We start from the raw sequence: 14771 nt of genomic DNA on the forward strand, positions 1-14771 counted from the left end.
GAGAGAGAGAGAGAGAGTGAAAGAATATTTTTTCCTATTACTGGTGTCCGTTAGTGTCTTTTTTTTATTTCGGTAGTCGGTTTTCTAGACTCTGATCCTTTCCGCTCTTGAGACGCAAGGACGCGGTCAACCCGTGTACCAAGAGGAGTTTTTCGGAGAGAAGAATGAAAGAGAGGGGAGGGGGAGGAAGATCCCCGAAGTCCATTAACATTCGGCGCGGCAAATTACAAGCCGAGACACTAATGGACCCAGCACGAGTGGTTGGGCGGTCCACCGAGCATTGGTGGGTGGTGATGTTGGTGGCTGACTGTTGAGGCTTAGTGCCGAAGAGCTGCATCCTTTCCCTGTCTCCATCTACTATCCCGTGGAAGGACCGGCTTCTAGATGAGTTTTCGTGATACTGTGCCTCCGCGCAAGAGGAGCATACGGTCTTCAAGGATTTATCGCGACTGTCTTTGTAATCCCTGTTTGATCGTTCGTCATATATAAGTGGGACATTATTTAAACGTAATAATTTTAAGTATTCATATGTCCAAACTTCTTGCTATTTGTGGAATAAACAACACTGTTAGAAATGTTGATGAATTTATAATACTCTTATAATAAGAAGGTGCAGTAAATTTACAAATTATGTATGTATAATATTTTGCTGTGATTTCAATATTTGCAAATTTATTGTGAATTTACAAAACTGGCCACGCATGCGCATTAGAGATTTGCGCATTAGATATTTATTACAAAATATTATTATAATTTTTACAACATAGCTGTTTAAATTTATAGCACATTTTTGTTGGATAAAAACTTCCAACACTTTTGGAAGTTTACGACAGAAATTTCTTATAGTGAAGATGACGTGCGCGTAAAATATAGGTTTATATATACATGTAAAGCATGAAAATTGTACAAAAGCAAAAGATAAGAAAGGAGATAAATCGCTTTATAAAATTTGCTTTAATTAATTTTCATAATAGCTTGTGCAAAGTACTTGCTCATGATGTGCATAAAATTACTTTCTTTTTTCACTTTATTAATTTCTTTGTCTTTTTTCTTCTTATATCTTATGTGTCCAATGATATATATTAATTAATTCTGTGGTATTATTAAATGCATTATTTCGTTTACACGCTACTTTACTACCTATAATCTCAAGTTCATTAGCAGCAGGAAAATTACGAATATTTTGTAATAAATAGTGCTGGCGCACGAAACCGGATAAATATGTTTTCGCACTGGCGGAAATTGCTATTAAAACTTCTCTCTTGTATATTTGAAAATTATTAGATGATTTCCATTATTTCTTTTTATAAAATAGTCGCTCAATTTTGTATGTAATTTGAAATCTAGTTATAATAGTTATAATATAACACAACATGGAAGTTAGAAGAACATTAAGATCTTTCAGAAGGGCGTCGATTCGACGTTCGTTTCTACTTATCCTCAGGGTTCGATAGATTACCTTAATACTAGGATCATAAGATCAATGAGATCCCAACGTATTATTAGAAAGTGTATCTTGAGGGATATATAAATTATATGAGGAATTTTAAAATATCCTTAAATAAAATATCCTTTTCTCACGTATAATTTGAAAATGATAGTTCTAAATAAATATATAATACAACATTTAACATTCATTGTTTTTATAATTGTATTTTTCTAATTTTTTTTCTGAATTTAAATATAAAATTATAAAATATTAAATAAATTTTTAATGAAATTTTCTTTCATTTTTTATAGAATTTAATGAAATAGTTATAAAGTGGCTTTAATTCAAATATACAATACATGACTAAACGTCAGAGAGTTTTGAGATCTATGAGTACTATTTTTATTTAATCGTTTTGATTATATTTTTTAATCTTTAATTAAATGCTATTTCTTTTAGAAAATATTTTCTATATTGAATAAAGAATTTAATTTATATGGAAAGTAAAAGTATCGGTTGGATACTTCGGACCTTCATCGTACTGAACTTTCGCGTAAGTTTTTTTCTTGCGGAGCAACGATCACGTAGGGACCGACATTGAATGATCGATTATTCGCTGCCGAAAAATCGCTTGCGCTCCTCGCCTACATAAAACGATTGCCGAATCGATGCCGCGATGCAGCGGCACGTCCACTTTTCGACGAGTGCAATTGCTCGTGTTCAAGGTGGCCGGAAAAAGCGGCGGCTGATCTCTTACCGTTCACAAAAACGAATGATCTGGCCTGGTCGAGTCATTAATGTGACCGACGAAGCGTGTTACCCGCCTAAGAGCCACCAATAACAACTGTCTTTACCCCTTTTCCTCTCTTGTCGTCCTCTTCTCACTTATTCTTCCTTCTTCTTTTCTCTTCGCGGATACTCGTACCTCTTCGTCTTCGTTGTCTTTCCTTCCTCCCGCTCCCTTTCCGCTTCTTTCATTCGCCGAAGTAATTCGAACTCGTGCCGAAAGAAGCTGGGGAATTTACCGCGGCCAAATGCCTTTGCCTTCGGAGTTGTTGGTTCCGGTTCCCAAATTCGTCGGTCACTGTCGGCGATAACCGACCTTTATTTTCACCCTCACTCAATTCTTGGTGATTATCTTATACTTATAATTACAATTTATATTTCTCAACTTTCGGAAATTATCTGTCTGTAAGATAATGTTCTTACATGTTTTTCGCGCGCGACGAAATGGATTTCTCTCTTATACAAATACAAAAACTAGACGATGAAGTTGTATCTTTTTTTGATGAAAGAAAGTTTGAAATTTGCTTTAACAAATATCTATGACAGGAAAATTAATTAATTAAGAAATTATATATAATGGCCGACCAATATGCATAATTTTCATTCCAAACCAAGCGAGAATTATTGACCGATTATTATGTATAATTTCCGACTTAATTAAATTTCCTGTAACATATTTGAGTTTTAGTTACTGAATGTAAAAGATTAAAAACAAGTATAAACATTAAATGGGGTATCTCCATAATGCTAATAAAGAAATAATTAATGACGCTCTTTTACTACATCTCGTTATAGAAACATCTTCGACTTGATTCTCGTTCGTTTACGGTAATTATCTTCTTAAGCGATGATGGCTTACATTTCTTGACATCCGGAAGTCATTTATCTCGGTGAGAGAGAAAAGTATGACATACGGCATGTTTTTAACGAAGTCGGTTTGTTCTTTCATAAAAAGGATTATCCTAGCTGATGTAATAATCTGATTTCTATATGTATTAACATTTTTGATTAAGACGATGTTTTATTTCTTAAAATTTGTATAATAATCTAAAATATCTTTTTTATAGAGGATTTTTGCAAAATTGTCTTCCGCAATAATAGCATTTTCATTTTAAAGTAAGTTTTAAGATCGATTAGCGAGTTTTGATTATACTTTCCTCTCCGTAGTTTTCAGATTTGGTATAAATATCGCTTGCGGAATTCGTTGTTCGAGAATTTATCGTTTCATTCTTGATGTACGATCAACTGATGAAGAGAAGGAGGGAGATCCCGTCTCTTCGAGATCCTCGATTCGAGATGCTCGAGCTCGTTTTGCTCACGCTTGGCTTTCCGTTCGGTCTGGGACTGCCGGGTTATTACCGACTAAGTGGACGATTCGTAATGACACCGGAGGCTGCCATTTTAGTGCTAAGTGCCGCGCATTATCGGCGGGGGATGACGGTAGTCGCCCTTTATATTTTTTTCTATCTATTCTTTCTTTTCTTTTCTCGTTCAACTTCTTTTTACCTCTCGCTTGCGAATGTTTTAGACGACAAAGTTACGGTCTCTAATATTGCAACTTATGATCTCGCACGTCGATATTAACGTGCACTTAATTGTACTCATCCTTTAAAATATTACGAATTTGTTTTAAATTGTAAAAGTTACATTTCTATTATGCAAGTAATATAAGTTAAATTAAAAAAAATTAAGGAAGAAAATATTAATATAATGAATTTGGAAAGAGATATACATTTTTTACTTTTTTAATATTGCGATTATTAGTTTATGAATTCTTAAATAAAAAAAATTAAACGTAAAGTTATTTTTCATTAAACGTAAAAATGTCTACAAAATTGTTATTATTAATATTAATTAATATTTTGTAGAAATCTTAATTAATTTCTATTTCAAAAGTTATTTAATTATGTAATGGATAATCTGAATAGATAGATACATTTTTTTACCTCTTGAATGAGTGAATGAAAGAATGAAATAAACAATCAAATAACTTGTATTGTTCAAAATTTGTTGAACTTTTTTTGCTTTGAAAATAAATATATTGTTTCCATGTTGCTGTCTATCTTTATCGTTGATTCTTTGTCACACCGCGTCGCTCCGTTTATTCGTCAATTAAATTCTCAAGATTAGTAAAGACTTACTACCAAAGTATTGCGCACGCGACGCAGATATCAGATACCTTTAGATCGCGAGAAACGCATACGGTCATTCATCATGTCTCACAGCGAAGGGAGAGACAGGAACAAGTTGGGCGAGAGAATATCCTTCGGATTTACGAGGCAATTTCGGCGAGCGATCCGTTAATTTCCGGATGATACTGCGCAATACTAACTTCACGGAAATCTTGGCTATCGATCTTTCACGCGGACGTGCCACATTGAGTGTTATGACCACCGCTTGCAATATCCTGGCGCGATCCAGCTTTATTAATTTCGCTCCACAGATAATTTTTGTTGCGAATGCAATCGACTTTCTAACTCGGCTTATTAGAGAAATTTCGTTATACTTTTTGCAGAAAACGCCGTTGCTTTAAATATATAATTGAATAAAAATTTGTATATGTCATTGAATAAACTTTGTCTGACTTGATCGACTGAATAACATTGTTAAAAATATTAAAAATATTAAATATGAAGAATTATATTTTTGATGTAATCTAAACTCGCGCTCGAGCATCTACTAATTTATCGTGTGAACGAATTAAGAACTTCGTTCGCGAACTAGGAAGAGACCGCGGAAATTGGCATGGAGCCAGTAGGAACTTTGCACTCCCACGTTCTCGATCACACAATGTACGACTATTTCAATAATCTTTATTATGCGAAACGAAGCTAAAATTGATGTAAGATTCTTTCGTTTTCGTTTGCATTCGACGATTAAAATCTTCAAATAGAATTTTATGTGAATTTAATGGTGGCACAAATAAACATTTTTTTTTTTAAATCAATGATAAAATACAAATTTTTGAATGAAGATATTATTTAGAATGAAGACATAATGATAATTTTACAATATTTATTCATTCTCTTTGAACAAGTTGTATTTTCTTGCTCAATTAGAATGCATCCAAATAGACTCCACGTTATGTTTGCCGAAGAAATATGAAACATTTTGGAGATTTTAGATAGGTTTATTTGCGTTATTAGTTAGCACTCTATTAGAGACTATTTAGGCAACTCTAAAAATGAAATTCTTATTAAGTACGTTATAATGCATGATAATTAACAGTTCTATTCTCATATATTACGAAGTTTACAATACAAATATTCATTGTAATATCCGAATATAATTATGTATTCATAAATTTTCTTATATTATAAGTATGTTACAATGTATGGAACACAACAAATAGAATTAAGACATAAAGAACATGAAATGATGCAATACAATTGATATGAAAAGAAAATATTAGATATACATAAAATTGCTTGTAAATATATCTAAAGATTTGTATAAAATATAAAAAAACATAAACACTGTAAATAGAGATTAAATAAAAAAATATTCAATAATTATTATTTCAATTTTATGAGATAAGTATTAGATTTATCATGAAGGGTATTAAAAGAATAAAGAATGTGTGTTTCCTTAATTTCCAAATTTGTAATATTAATCAAATTTTTTAGAACGTAACATAAATTGCGTTATTGTTCATCACGCGCCCGTATGTTTACTATGGACCTATCGTTCTGGCAAATTGCTAGAAATACCAATCGTGCTGGCGCTTAAATAACTCCGTAATTGATGACCGTTGCAATTAGCGAAAGGGCGACGAGTCTCGTCTCGCAACGAAATGTTTTCGTACGCTTATGTATGTGCGAAACTGCTCACGTCACGCTAGTAGCTCTTGACAAATCTTACCGTTGAACTACGCGTCGCGTTTGCTAAACACTGGTGCTCGTACAATTTACGGCTTCTACGATGACCGGTTTGAAGTTGCAAAATAAAGAAGATTGATTTTGGAGCGTTGTATTGATAAAATGCTTCCGGAATCGCAGTAATCTCATTGCAAATCAAGAGCAATGTAAACCTGATAATTTGCATAACACGAATCTGTCCGCCCGGCTTATTTGTACTTATCTATGCGCTTACAAAAAGGATTCTTATCTATATATTTGCAAGATTATCCAGAAGCAGGATGTACGTGTGTTGCGACATTCTTCGATAATTAATTATCTCGTTCGCGCGATATCTCTGATCTGGCTTATCACGTTAGATATCGATAACTTTAACGCCATATATGTATACTTTTTCTCTTATTCAAGTGATTGAAATATTAGTAGACACATATACAGGCATTTAAATTAAATCCACACATAAACATAATATACGTGCTATAAATAATAATTTGCATCCATTTCATGTTTTTGCGACAGCATGACATACTGTGTCAGCTTTTCCGATTTACGTATTATAGAAGTTTAGATCAGGTTATTTTACGAATTTTATTTTTGTGTATATTATTTTCATTCAGTGCAATACTTCAATTTTTAAAAATGTACATTACGTTACGAAATTTCCGCGACTATTATTTCTTGCATATAAAAGAGATCGTTATTGCACGAGGGAAGACGTCAAATTTATTGCATCTTTAGCTTGCTCACATTAGCGGCTTCGTTACATGTCTTCATGATTAGAGGATGGATATTCATTGGTAGAAGTCAATAAATCCAAATGATGGCACGACACACGTCGACCCTGACCGGCGGCCAAGAAGCTCGCTGTTGAGTAAATAATGGCCGTGGAATCGTCGTTTCCGTTTATAGAGAGATAGTTTATAGAGCTGTGACTCTCTAGCAACCATGCAATGGAAAGCGGAGAAAGAAGTGGAGAAGAGGCCCGGTGCGATGCAGCTGCGGCTGCAGGACAATGCGCTCGATAGGTTTCTGTATATTGACGTCAGCTTACCATAATCTCGATTGCGTCAATAGAATAAGTACACGTATATAAACGAACATCTTTTGCATGAAACTTGAGTCTGCAGGAAATTTTTAGATAAAGTCTAGAAACTTGGTCCAGATTGATTTTTAACTCTCTTTAGATCTGAAGTCAATATCTTGGAGAATATTTGATTTGACACATTTTTAAAAGCCTCAACTACAGAGAAGCGAGTTCGTTTGTATTCGAAGCGAAATTTTTACTGTTTATGCGATTGATACTATAAGGTTCTAAAAAGATTTTGAATCTTCATTTTTTTCAGTCGTAAAAGTGAAGTTCTTGCAATCTATACTTCAAACAGGACGCTAAGATATGGTTGAGGATTAATGAATGTACATTTAAATTTTAACATTCTGATTTTTACAGAATTCATTTTATGAAATTATTTTAAAATACTTTAAGAATAAATTAAAAGTTCAATAAAAATGTGATTCTTTTCGATAGATATATATTTTTTCTGAATTTTATATAAATAAAACAAGCAACAAAAAAGATAAAGAAGAGCAGCAGTATTTCGATGTAAGATAATTTCAAGGGGAACTGCGTTCTCCGGCGAAAAGAATCTCACGTATTGCGGTTCAGACTTCCACGAAGGCCGAAAGGCGAAAAGTCTTGGTCCAAGCTTTATGATTGGCCTGTTACACGTATCAGTAGATTCTCCAAGCAAGTATCTAAACTTTCATCTCTTATAATTCCTGTTGAATTCATGGTTTGCGTGAAATGGCATGAAAAGGAGAACACATGTTTCAAACGAAGAAAGACCTTTCGTGACCTCTTTCTGTCGAATAACTTATCCACAATATGTTTCTCGGAACATATGTTATTTCAAAATCGAATTATTCCCATTTTCTGTATTGAACAAGTAATTTATACTTTGGATCTTATTATAAGTTCAACTATACTTGCATGATTTTATATTTCAATCGCTATTAACGTTTGTCGACTTAAAAGCTTCATAGAATTAACGAAGTAACAGATTAGATGCACAAATACTATTTTAATGATGGCATCAACAATCGTGCTTTCTCGATAAGGAAATTATTGCTGCGTTCTGTCGACTTTCGCGACAAAAAAATGATCTAACGGACTCTAATGACCACTGGACAGAGCATGTCATAGTGTAAGCTGCAATCGATCGTCGCTTTTACATTGCAGTCTCATCGATATGCGAAAGAACCTAGAGGAACTGGTCCCCTTAAGGTAACTTGCGTCTCCTTACGCTGACCGACTATAAACATTTTGCTCAACTGTACGTCCTTTATGGTGAGCTCACGCATGTCCTTATACTCTGAAAGGACCTTTGTTATCTTCTTATGCACAAGACAAATTACAGCGCGTTTATGAAATGAAAAGGCTTGGGTAGTAACTAGTTAAAACGTTAAAAGTTAAAAAAAAGTTAAAAAGTAATAAGTTAATAAGTTTTAACTTAACTTAGTTAATTTTAAATGCATTAAATTTTAACTTAAGTTACTTTTAAACGTTAACTTTTTAATTTTTTTTAAGTTAAAAAATTTTCTTATCTCTTTTAAATATCTTAGAAAAATAATAAGATGTAATAAGATTAAGAGCGTATATTCGTAATCTGTTCATATTTTAAGATCATCTTAAGTAATTTTTTAAGATAATACAGCCCTCTGATTGGTTTACGCTGTTATGCCATAAGCCTTAGTCCGGATCTACAATAGATGTTTTAAGCCTTAAGTCATAAGAAATTGATCAATTACAGTCAAATATTCTTCTCGTATTCGATTGTAATTAGTCAATTTCTTATGGCTTAAAAAGTAATCACTGATCTTGTATCTTCTCTATGTGCTGGCTGTTTTTTTTTTAAGTTATATAACTTATATAATTATATCAATAAAAAAATTAAAATTTAATTTATTTAATAATCTATATTGTACTTATTTAATATCATTTTAAGAAAAATTAAGACATTTTGATCTAAAAATAATTTTTTTCAAAATTAACTTTTTTTTAACTTAAGTTAATTCAATATTGACTTAATTTACGTCAAGCTAATTTTTTATTCCTTCAACTTTTAACTTAACTTTATTATTTTGTAAAACCATTAATTTTAACTTTATTCAATTAAAAAAAAAACACTTAACTTACCCAATTCTCGAAACGAATTATTTACTCACTTTTGAGTTTGACACGTGTCACATATTAAGTATTAAGTAATTTTATCATTCGATAAATGTAATTTATCGAATTTATCCTAAAATTACCATATTCTTTGTGAAATAGTATTAAGAATACAAATCTACAAAATAATTTACAGTAATTGAAAAACTATCAGCATTTTAGATGAATAATATTTTAGTTTACAAGTTGTACAATTTATGTAGATAATATTTTATTATACAAACTATATGATATAATATAATATTTTTAATATAATTTTTTATATAATGAAGAATAGCTCTGTTAGTTGATAGAAATTTATTTAAATTAAGTTTATTATGTCTGGAAAAAAATTTTCGAACCAAGAAAATTTTATATATAATAGAAAAAAAGTAAGCAAAATGTTTTTCTGAAAAATAGCGAAATTCTTCAGAAAAGAATTTACTTAAATCAGAAATAGAATTAGATTTTCTCGTATAATCGATGTACCGTTCGAAATTATTGTACTTACTATATTATTGTATTTATGATAAAGAGAGAAAATATCAATCCTTTAATCGTAATCTTTTAATCTCGTTTCAGCTGCACATCAAAATACGTGGGCGAATACTGTCAACATTTGAACCCATGTTATACGGGGTCGCGCTGTCAAAACGGCGGTTCATGCAGGGTGCGCGAGGGCATTGGAGGTGGCACACCATCCTTCACATGTTCATGTCCAGTCGGTTTTACTGCCAGCCTCTGCGAAATTCCTATCGAGAACGCTTGTGACTCTTCGCCCTGCCTCAACGGTGCTACGTGCAATCTTAAATCGTTGCACGAATATGTGTGCACGTGCAGCATCGGATTCACAGGTCAGTAAAGTTCATATTTTTATGCTTGCGATCAGAAATCGCTACAATTTCGAATAAATTCGGGTTTATAGTGTGCGCGAATAATCTCTACTTTTATTTTACTTTTATTGGGAATAATAAGATTTGTTGAGTTGCGATTTAAATTTTGTTCATTAAGATTTGCTGCAAAATTAACGTAAGATTAATGTCAATGATTAAGCGTACCGATAAAATGATCAAAACTAACTCGTTGTCAAAGGTGTTAAAGGAAAGCTATGCGGATTCTTAAAGGGGAATAATTGCATAAGTCCGACAATGAATAATCGTACGTTAGTCATCGAATACTTAAATATGCTTATCGATTCGTGTGGGTTGAATAGCAAGGTTAATAGATAGACGTGACGATAACGTGTTGCAATTAACCAGTTCACATTGTCATAAAGACGCGTCATAAAGAAACGTCGAGACTAAGCTATAACTGTAAATTTGCATTGAACTATTATTAAAAGATACTCTACATGTATTATAAATGTGTGCGCTTAATGTAGTTATGTGCGTCCAATATTAGATGACAGACTTAATTTGACAGACATCAATTTTTTTAAATATAAGTGTTATCTTGATTATTTGATATAACCGTTATATCGGGTTATTTTAATTTCAATATGAAATTTATGTACGACATAGAAGTCGATGCTGAGGTACGATTATATCTTTCTCACACTGTTCTTCAAGATAAAATACTAAAGCACGTGCTAGTATGCTTGACGAATAAATAAATTTAGAAATATGTAAACTTTCAAAAGAAAAGCAATGAAAAATTGAAAAAGGGATAACAGAAGAAAGAAAAGGTATAAGTTTAAGTATGCGTTTATAAGATAATTAGCGAAGAATCATGCCGCTACCTTTGGACGAGTGGTGCTCAGTTTCGTTGTATTTTCAATGAACTCTGAATGATTTTTGGAGAGGCAGTTTACGATTTTAAGATAATAGTAGCTCGTTTTATATATTACTATTTATTTTTGTTGACGTTGCATGTTAATTAATTTTCTTAAATTAAGTATTGAGTTATGTAAATTTTATCTAAAATATTTTTATTTACGAAGTTTGTAGAATATAAGTTATGTATAAATACATGTACATAAATCTCGTTATACTCATAATTTTGATATATGAAATATATGATCTTTAATGAATAAACAGAGAAGAGAAAAAATTTTTAAATATATTTGAGTATAAACAATGAGCACCGCTAAAGTTATAGCTTATAGCGCTTACACGGCGCAGATCGCAGAAGCAAGACATCTTGACCGCGAGAGAACAAGTAGCGACTCTGGTAATTAGTTCCACTAATCAATAAGCCCGAGAAGAAAAGGGAAAGAGAGAGACGCTTACCTTAGATACATGCTCCGCTATCCGGGATAACCGCCATCTTAAGAGATATCTCTACTTGCGGACCGAATGCTAGTCGGCAAGAAATACCGAGTTAATTTATTCTTATCTTCGCTGGGATCTTCGTCTACAAAATTTTATTTTAACGTTTTTTGCGCTGCAACCTTAGAGGTTCCAAGAATTTTACGATAATCTAGCGAGTAAATGTTGAAGCTCTCGAAAATATGCAAGTTTTCAAGTCTTGATCATCTTTTGAATAATTAAAATAGTAAATGTAATTAATAAAATAAATAAAATAATTTTTTTGTACGTATGTAAATAAAACTCTTGTCACTTTAATGAAATAATTATGATTTTTTAGCTCGTAATATTTAACAATGCTCATATCAAATTGATGATAAAATTCTTTAGATTAATTTCAATACATTTATCTATGTATTTTTTATTGAACTAGTATAACTGATTGTGTGAAACTATAATATAATTTTCTCGTTTTCTGTTATCACGATCAATACTGTTATTCTATATGTTTCAATGCTCAATTTTTTGAAGTTTCCAACATAATAAATGTATGTAGAAATTAATCGAAAACGTTAAAATGAAGAACCTAAAATACTTATTAAATACTTTTATAATAATTTTTTAAATAATTTTCTTAAACTCATGTATTTAATAACAGGAAATCTATTATTATAGAAAATTTTTTATTTTTACTTGTTCTCTTGACTTTTGTCTGGATAACAAATGTTACAATTTTATATCATATAAATTAATGTAAAATAAAGTTTTTAATTCTTGTTGTCGTTCCTTTTTGTAATTTGCTGTAAACTTGCTACTTTTGGAATGACTGATCTATGGAGGTGGAGATTAGTCATTTGGCTAAACAACGAAGAAACAAATTTCGACAACTTCCAATTTAATTTCAACATTGTCGCAATATTTTGTCAAGACATTTACAAAAAGTATATCTACGAATTTGCTGAAGTTGGTTTGAAAAAAAACCGAAACGTCCAAATAAGGTGATACCGACAATCATTGCACAATCTTTATACAATATTATGTAAATATTATTTGATAATTATATTTTATTGCGCAATTTCCGCAATTGTGTTGATCCTCCCATTGCCCGATATAGTTTTTAATTTCGAGAGCCCGATTAATATTTAAATTTGACATCTTTATTTTTAATTTTATTGTTTTAATTTAATATTTTCGTATCTAAGAGTTAGAATTTTGTTAAAGTAAAATCCGTTTGAGAAAATATAAAGTAAGATGAAGTCACTTAAAAAATAAGTGAATGTATATCGAGGAGGCTCGTAGTTTTAAATTGAATCGCGATTTGAGTTCTCTCAATATGACATTGCAAATCGTGCGACTTTTCGGTTATACTTAACGAGAATGTGCATCGGTGTAAGACGTTGGACAACATCGTTCCTTTTTTTTTTCAGGTGACCATTGCGAGCGACAGGATTACTGCGCCTCATCACCTTGTCGAAACGGGGCCGAGTGTCGTTCGCTCGAGGACAGCTACGAATGTACGTGTGCACCTGGCTTCACGGGTCCAAATTGTGCGGATGACATCGACGAGTGTGAGAGGGACCCGTGCAGACATGGTACCTGCAACAATATTCACGGATCTTACAGGTAAGTCGGACGACATGTTGCTCTGCAACACATTGTACGTATTTTTATCGCGCTTCCAAAATGATCACATGACGTGTGTATCGAGACAAGCATTTTGATCGAAATTCAGGGACGTTTTTAAATCAAGTATTTTAAAACGGGCACAGAAGATACTACATAATTATCGATGGAATGCTACTTTCGAGGTACTCGAGAAACCAGACTTTCTAATTATTTTTTATGTATTCTTCTTGTTCTTTTTCACACAATGTCTTTTAAGATAATTTATTCAGCTTGTTAAATATTAACGTCATATTTACTCGGCGAGTACTTAATTATTTTTTATATGAAATTAAGACTTAAATTAAAATTCCATTAAAATGAAGCGTATACCTGAAATTATTCAAAAATAAAAGATCTTGTTACCGATATTAACTCGTTGAATAGAGGAAAGGAAGCCCCTATTATGAGATACCGAGTTTCATTTTGGGTAAATGCTAAAAATCTATAGGCAGAATTTTAAAAAATAATAGGTCATTTTGAACGGAATTTAATAAGCTTTAAGGTAACGTTACATAAAATTTAATTCAAATTCCATTTTTTTTAATTAAAGAAATGTAAAAAGTAAGCAAATCGCAAAGTCAAAAAATTGTGCTCCTAATATGAGATAGTATCTGCTAATATGAGATAGTATATACCCGAGAAATCGATAGTAAAAGTATATCAGTATTGCAATTAGAAAACTTTATTTAATGTTTCTAAAATACAAGCAAACACAGCCAGCATGCGCGAAAAATGAGCAAGCGATAGATTATACCCAAAACTCGTTTTTAGGTTGGAAATCAAGCATCGCAGGCACTCGATATATTCATCCCAGTTGTCTTATTTTATTATTGTACAATAACATTTATACTTTAGCAATGATTTTCACTATAACATAGGAGCAATATTTCATATTGGAATATCCTGGATATCTCATATTACGAGTTCTACGCCTTACGATCATCAAATCTAACTTCTGTAATTAAACAATTCAACATATCCCGGATTTTTCTATTAGTACGACTTTACTCTATCACTACATGAAGAATTTATTGCCAAATATTTATTTATTAAACAATAAATAAGATTTGAAGGCTCATTTCAATGAAACTTGAAGACATCCAAATTCTAAAATCTTGTTTTATCGTACAATGACTACAAACATGATCTAATAATGAATTTTCTATTAAACAGTTTTCAATCCAAGAACAATAAATTCATGGTGGAACCAATAGATAGCGTTTATTAGCAGAAACGCCGCTATCTCTTAATATTAGGAGGTTTTCTTCTAATAGTCGCCGTTAATGCATTTTAATAATAGAAACGTTGTAAATGTAAATACGTTAGAAAGAAATGGTCGACATGAACTATCTGAAACCGCCAGCGCGTATATTGAGGCGAGGCCACAGCTCGGCAGCCAGGAATCTCTCATTTGTCCGGGGTTGAAGTGTGCATCGCGTGAACGTGCATGGTCACGATCGGCCTGCGGATAATCGATTCTACGAGCAATCGGGATCTGCATATGTGAAACTTCCCCCCCCCCCNNCTCNGTACATCTACATCTCAGGTCTGCTGCTGNCTCATCATGANCAGTCACAGCAACG

General features: G+C 32.2%; 1 protein-coding gene across 1 annotated transcript in view; it reads left to right on the forward strand.

Annotated features, from left to right (window-relative positions):
* LOC105622484 (neurogenic locus Notch protein) overlaps window positions 1-14771 on the forward strand; it is a 318234-nt gene that overhangs the window by 111135 nt on the left and 192328 nt on the right. The window contains exons 3-4 of the mRNA XM_012203901.1: window positions 9860-10131; window positions 12951-13146. Coding sequence (XP_012059291.1) covers window positions 9860-10131; window positions 12951-13146 — 468 coding nt within the window. The remainder of the gene's footprint in view (window positions 1-9859; window positions 10132-12950; window positions 13147-14771) is intronic.

The sequence above is a fragment of the Atta cephalotes genome (assembly GCF_000143395.1).
Source record: "Atta cephalotes unplaced genomic scaffold scaffold00045, whole genome shotgun sequence".
Taxonomy (NCBI): Eukaryota; Metazoa; Arthropoda; class Insecta; order Hymenoptera; family Formicidae; genus Atta; species Atta cephalotes.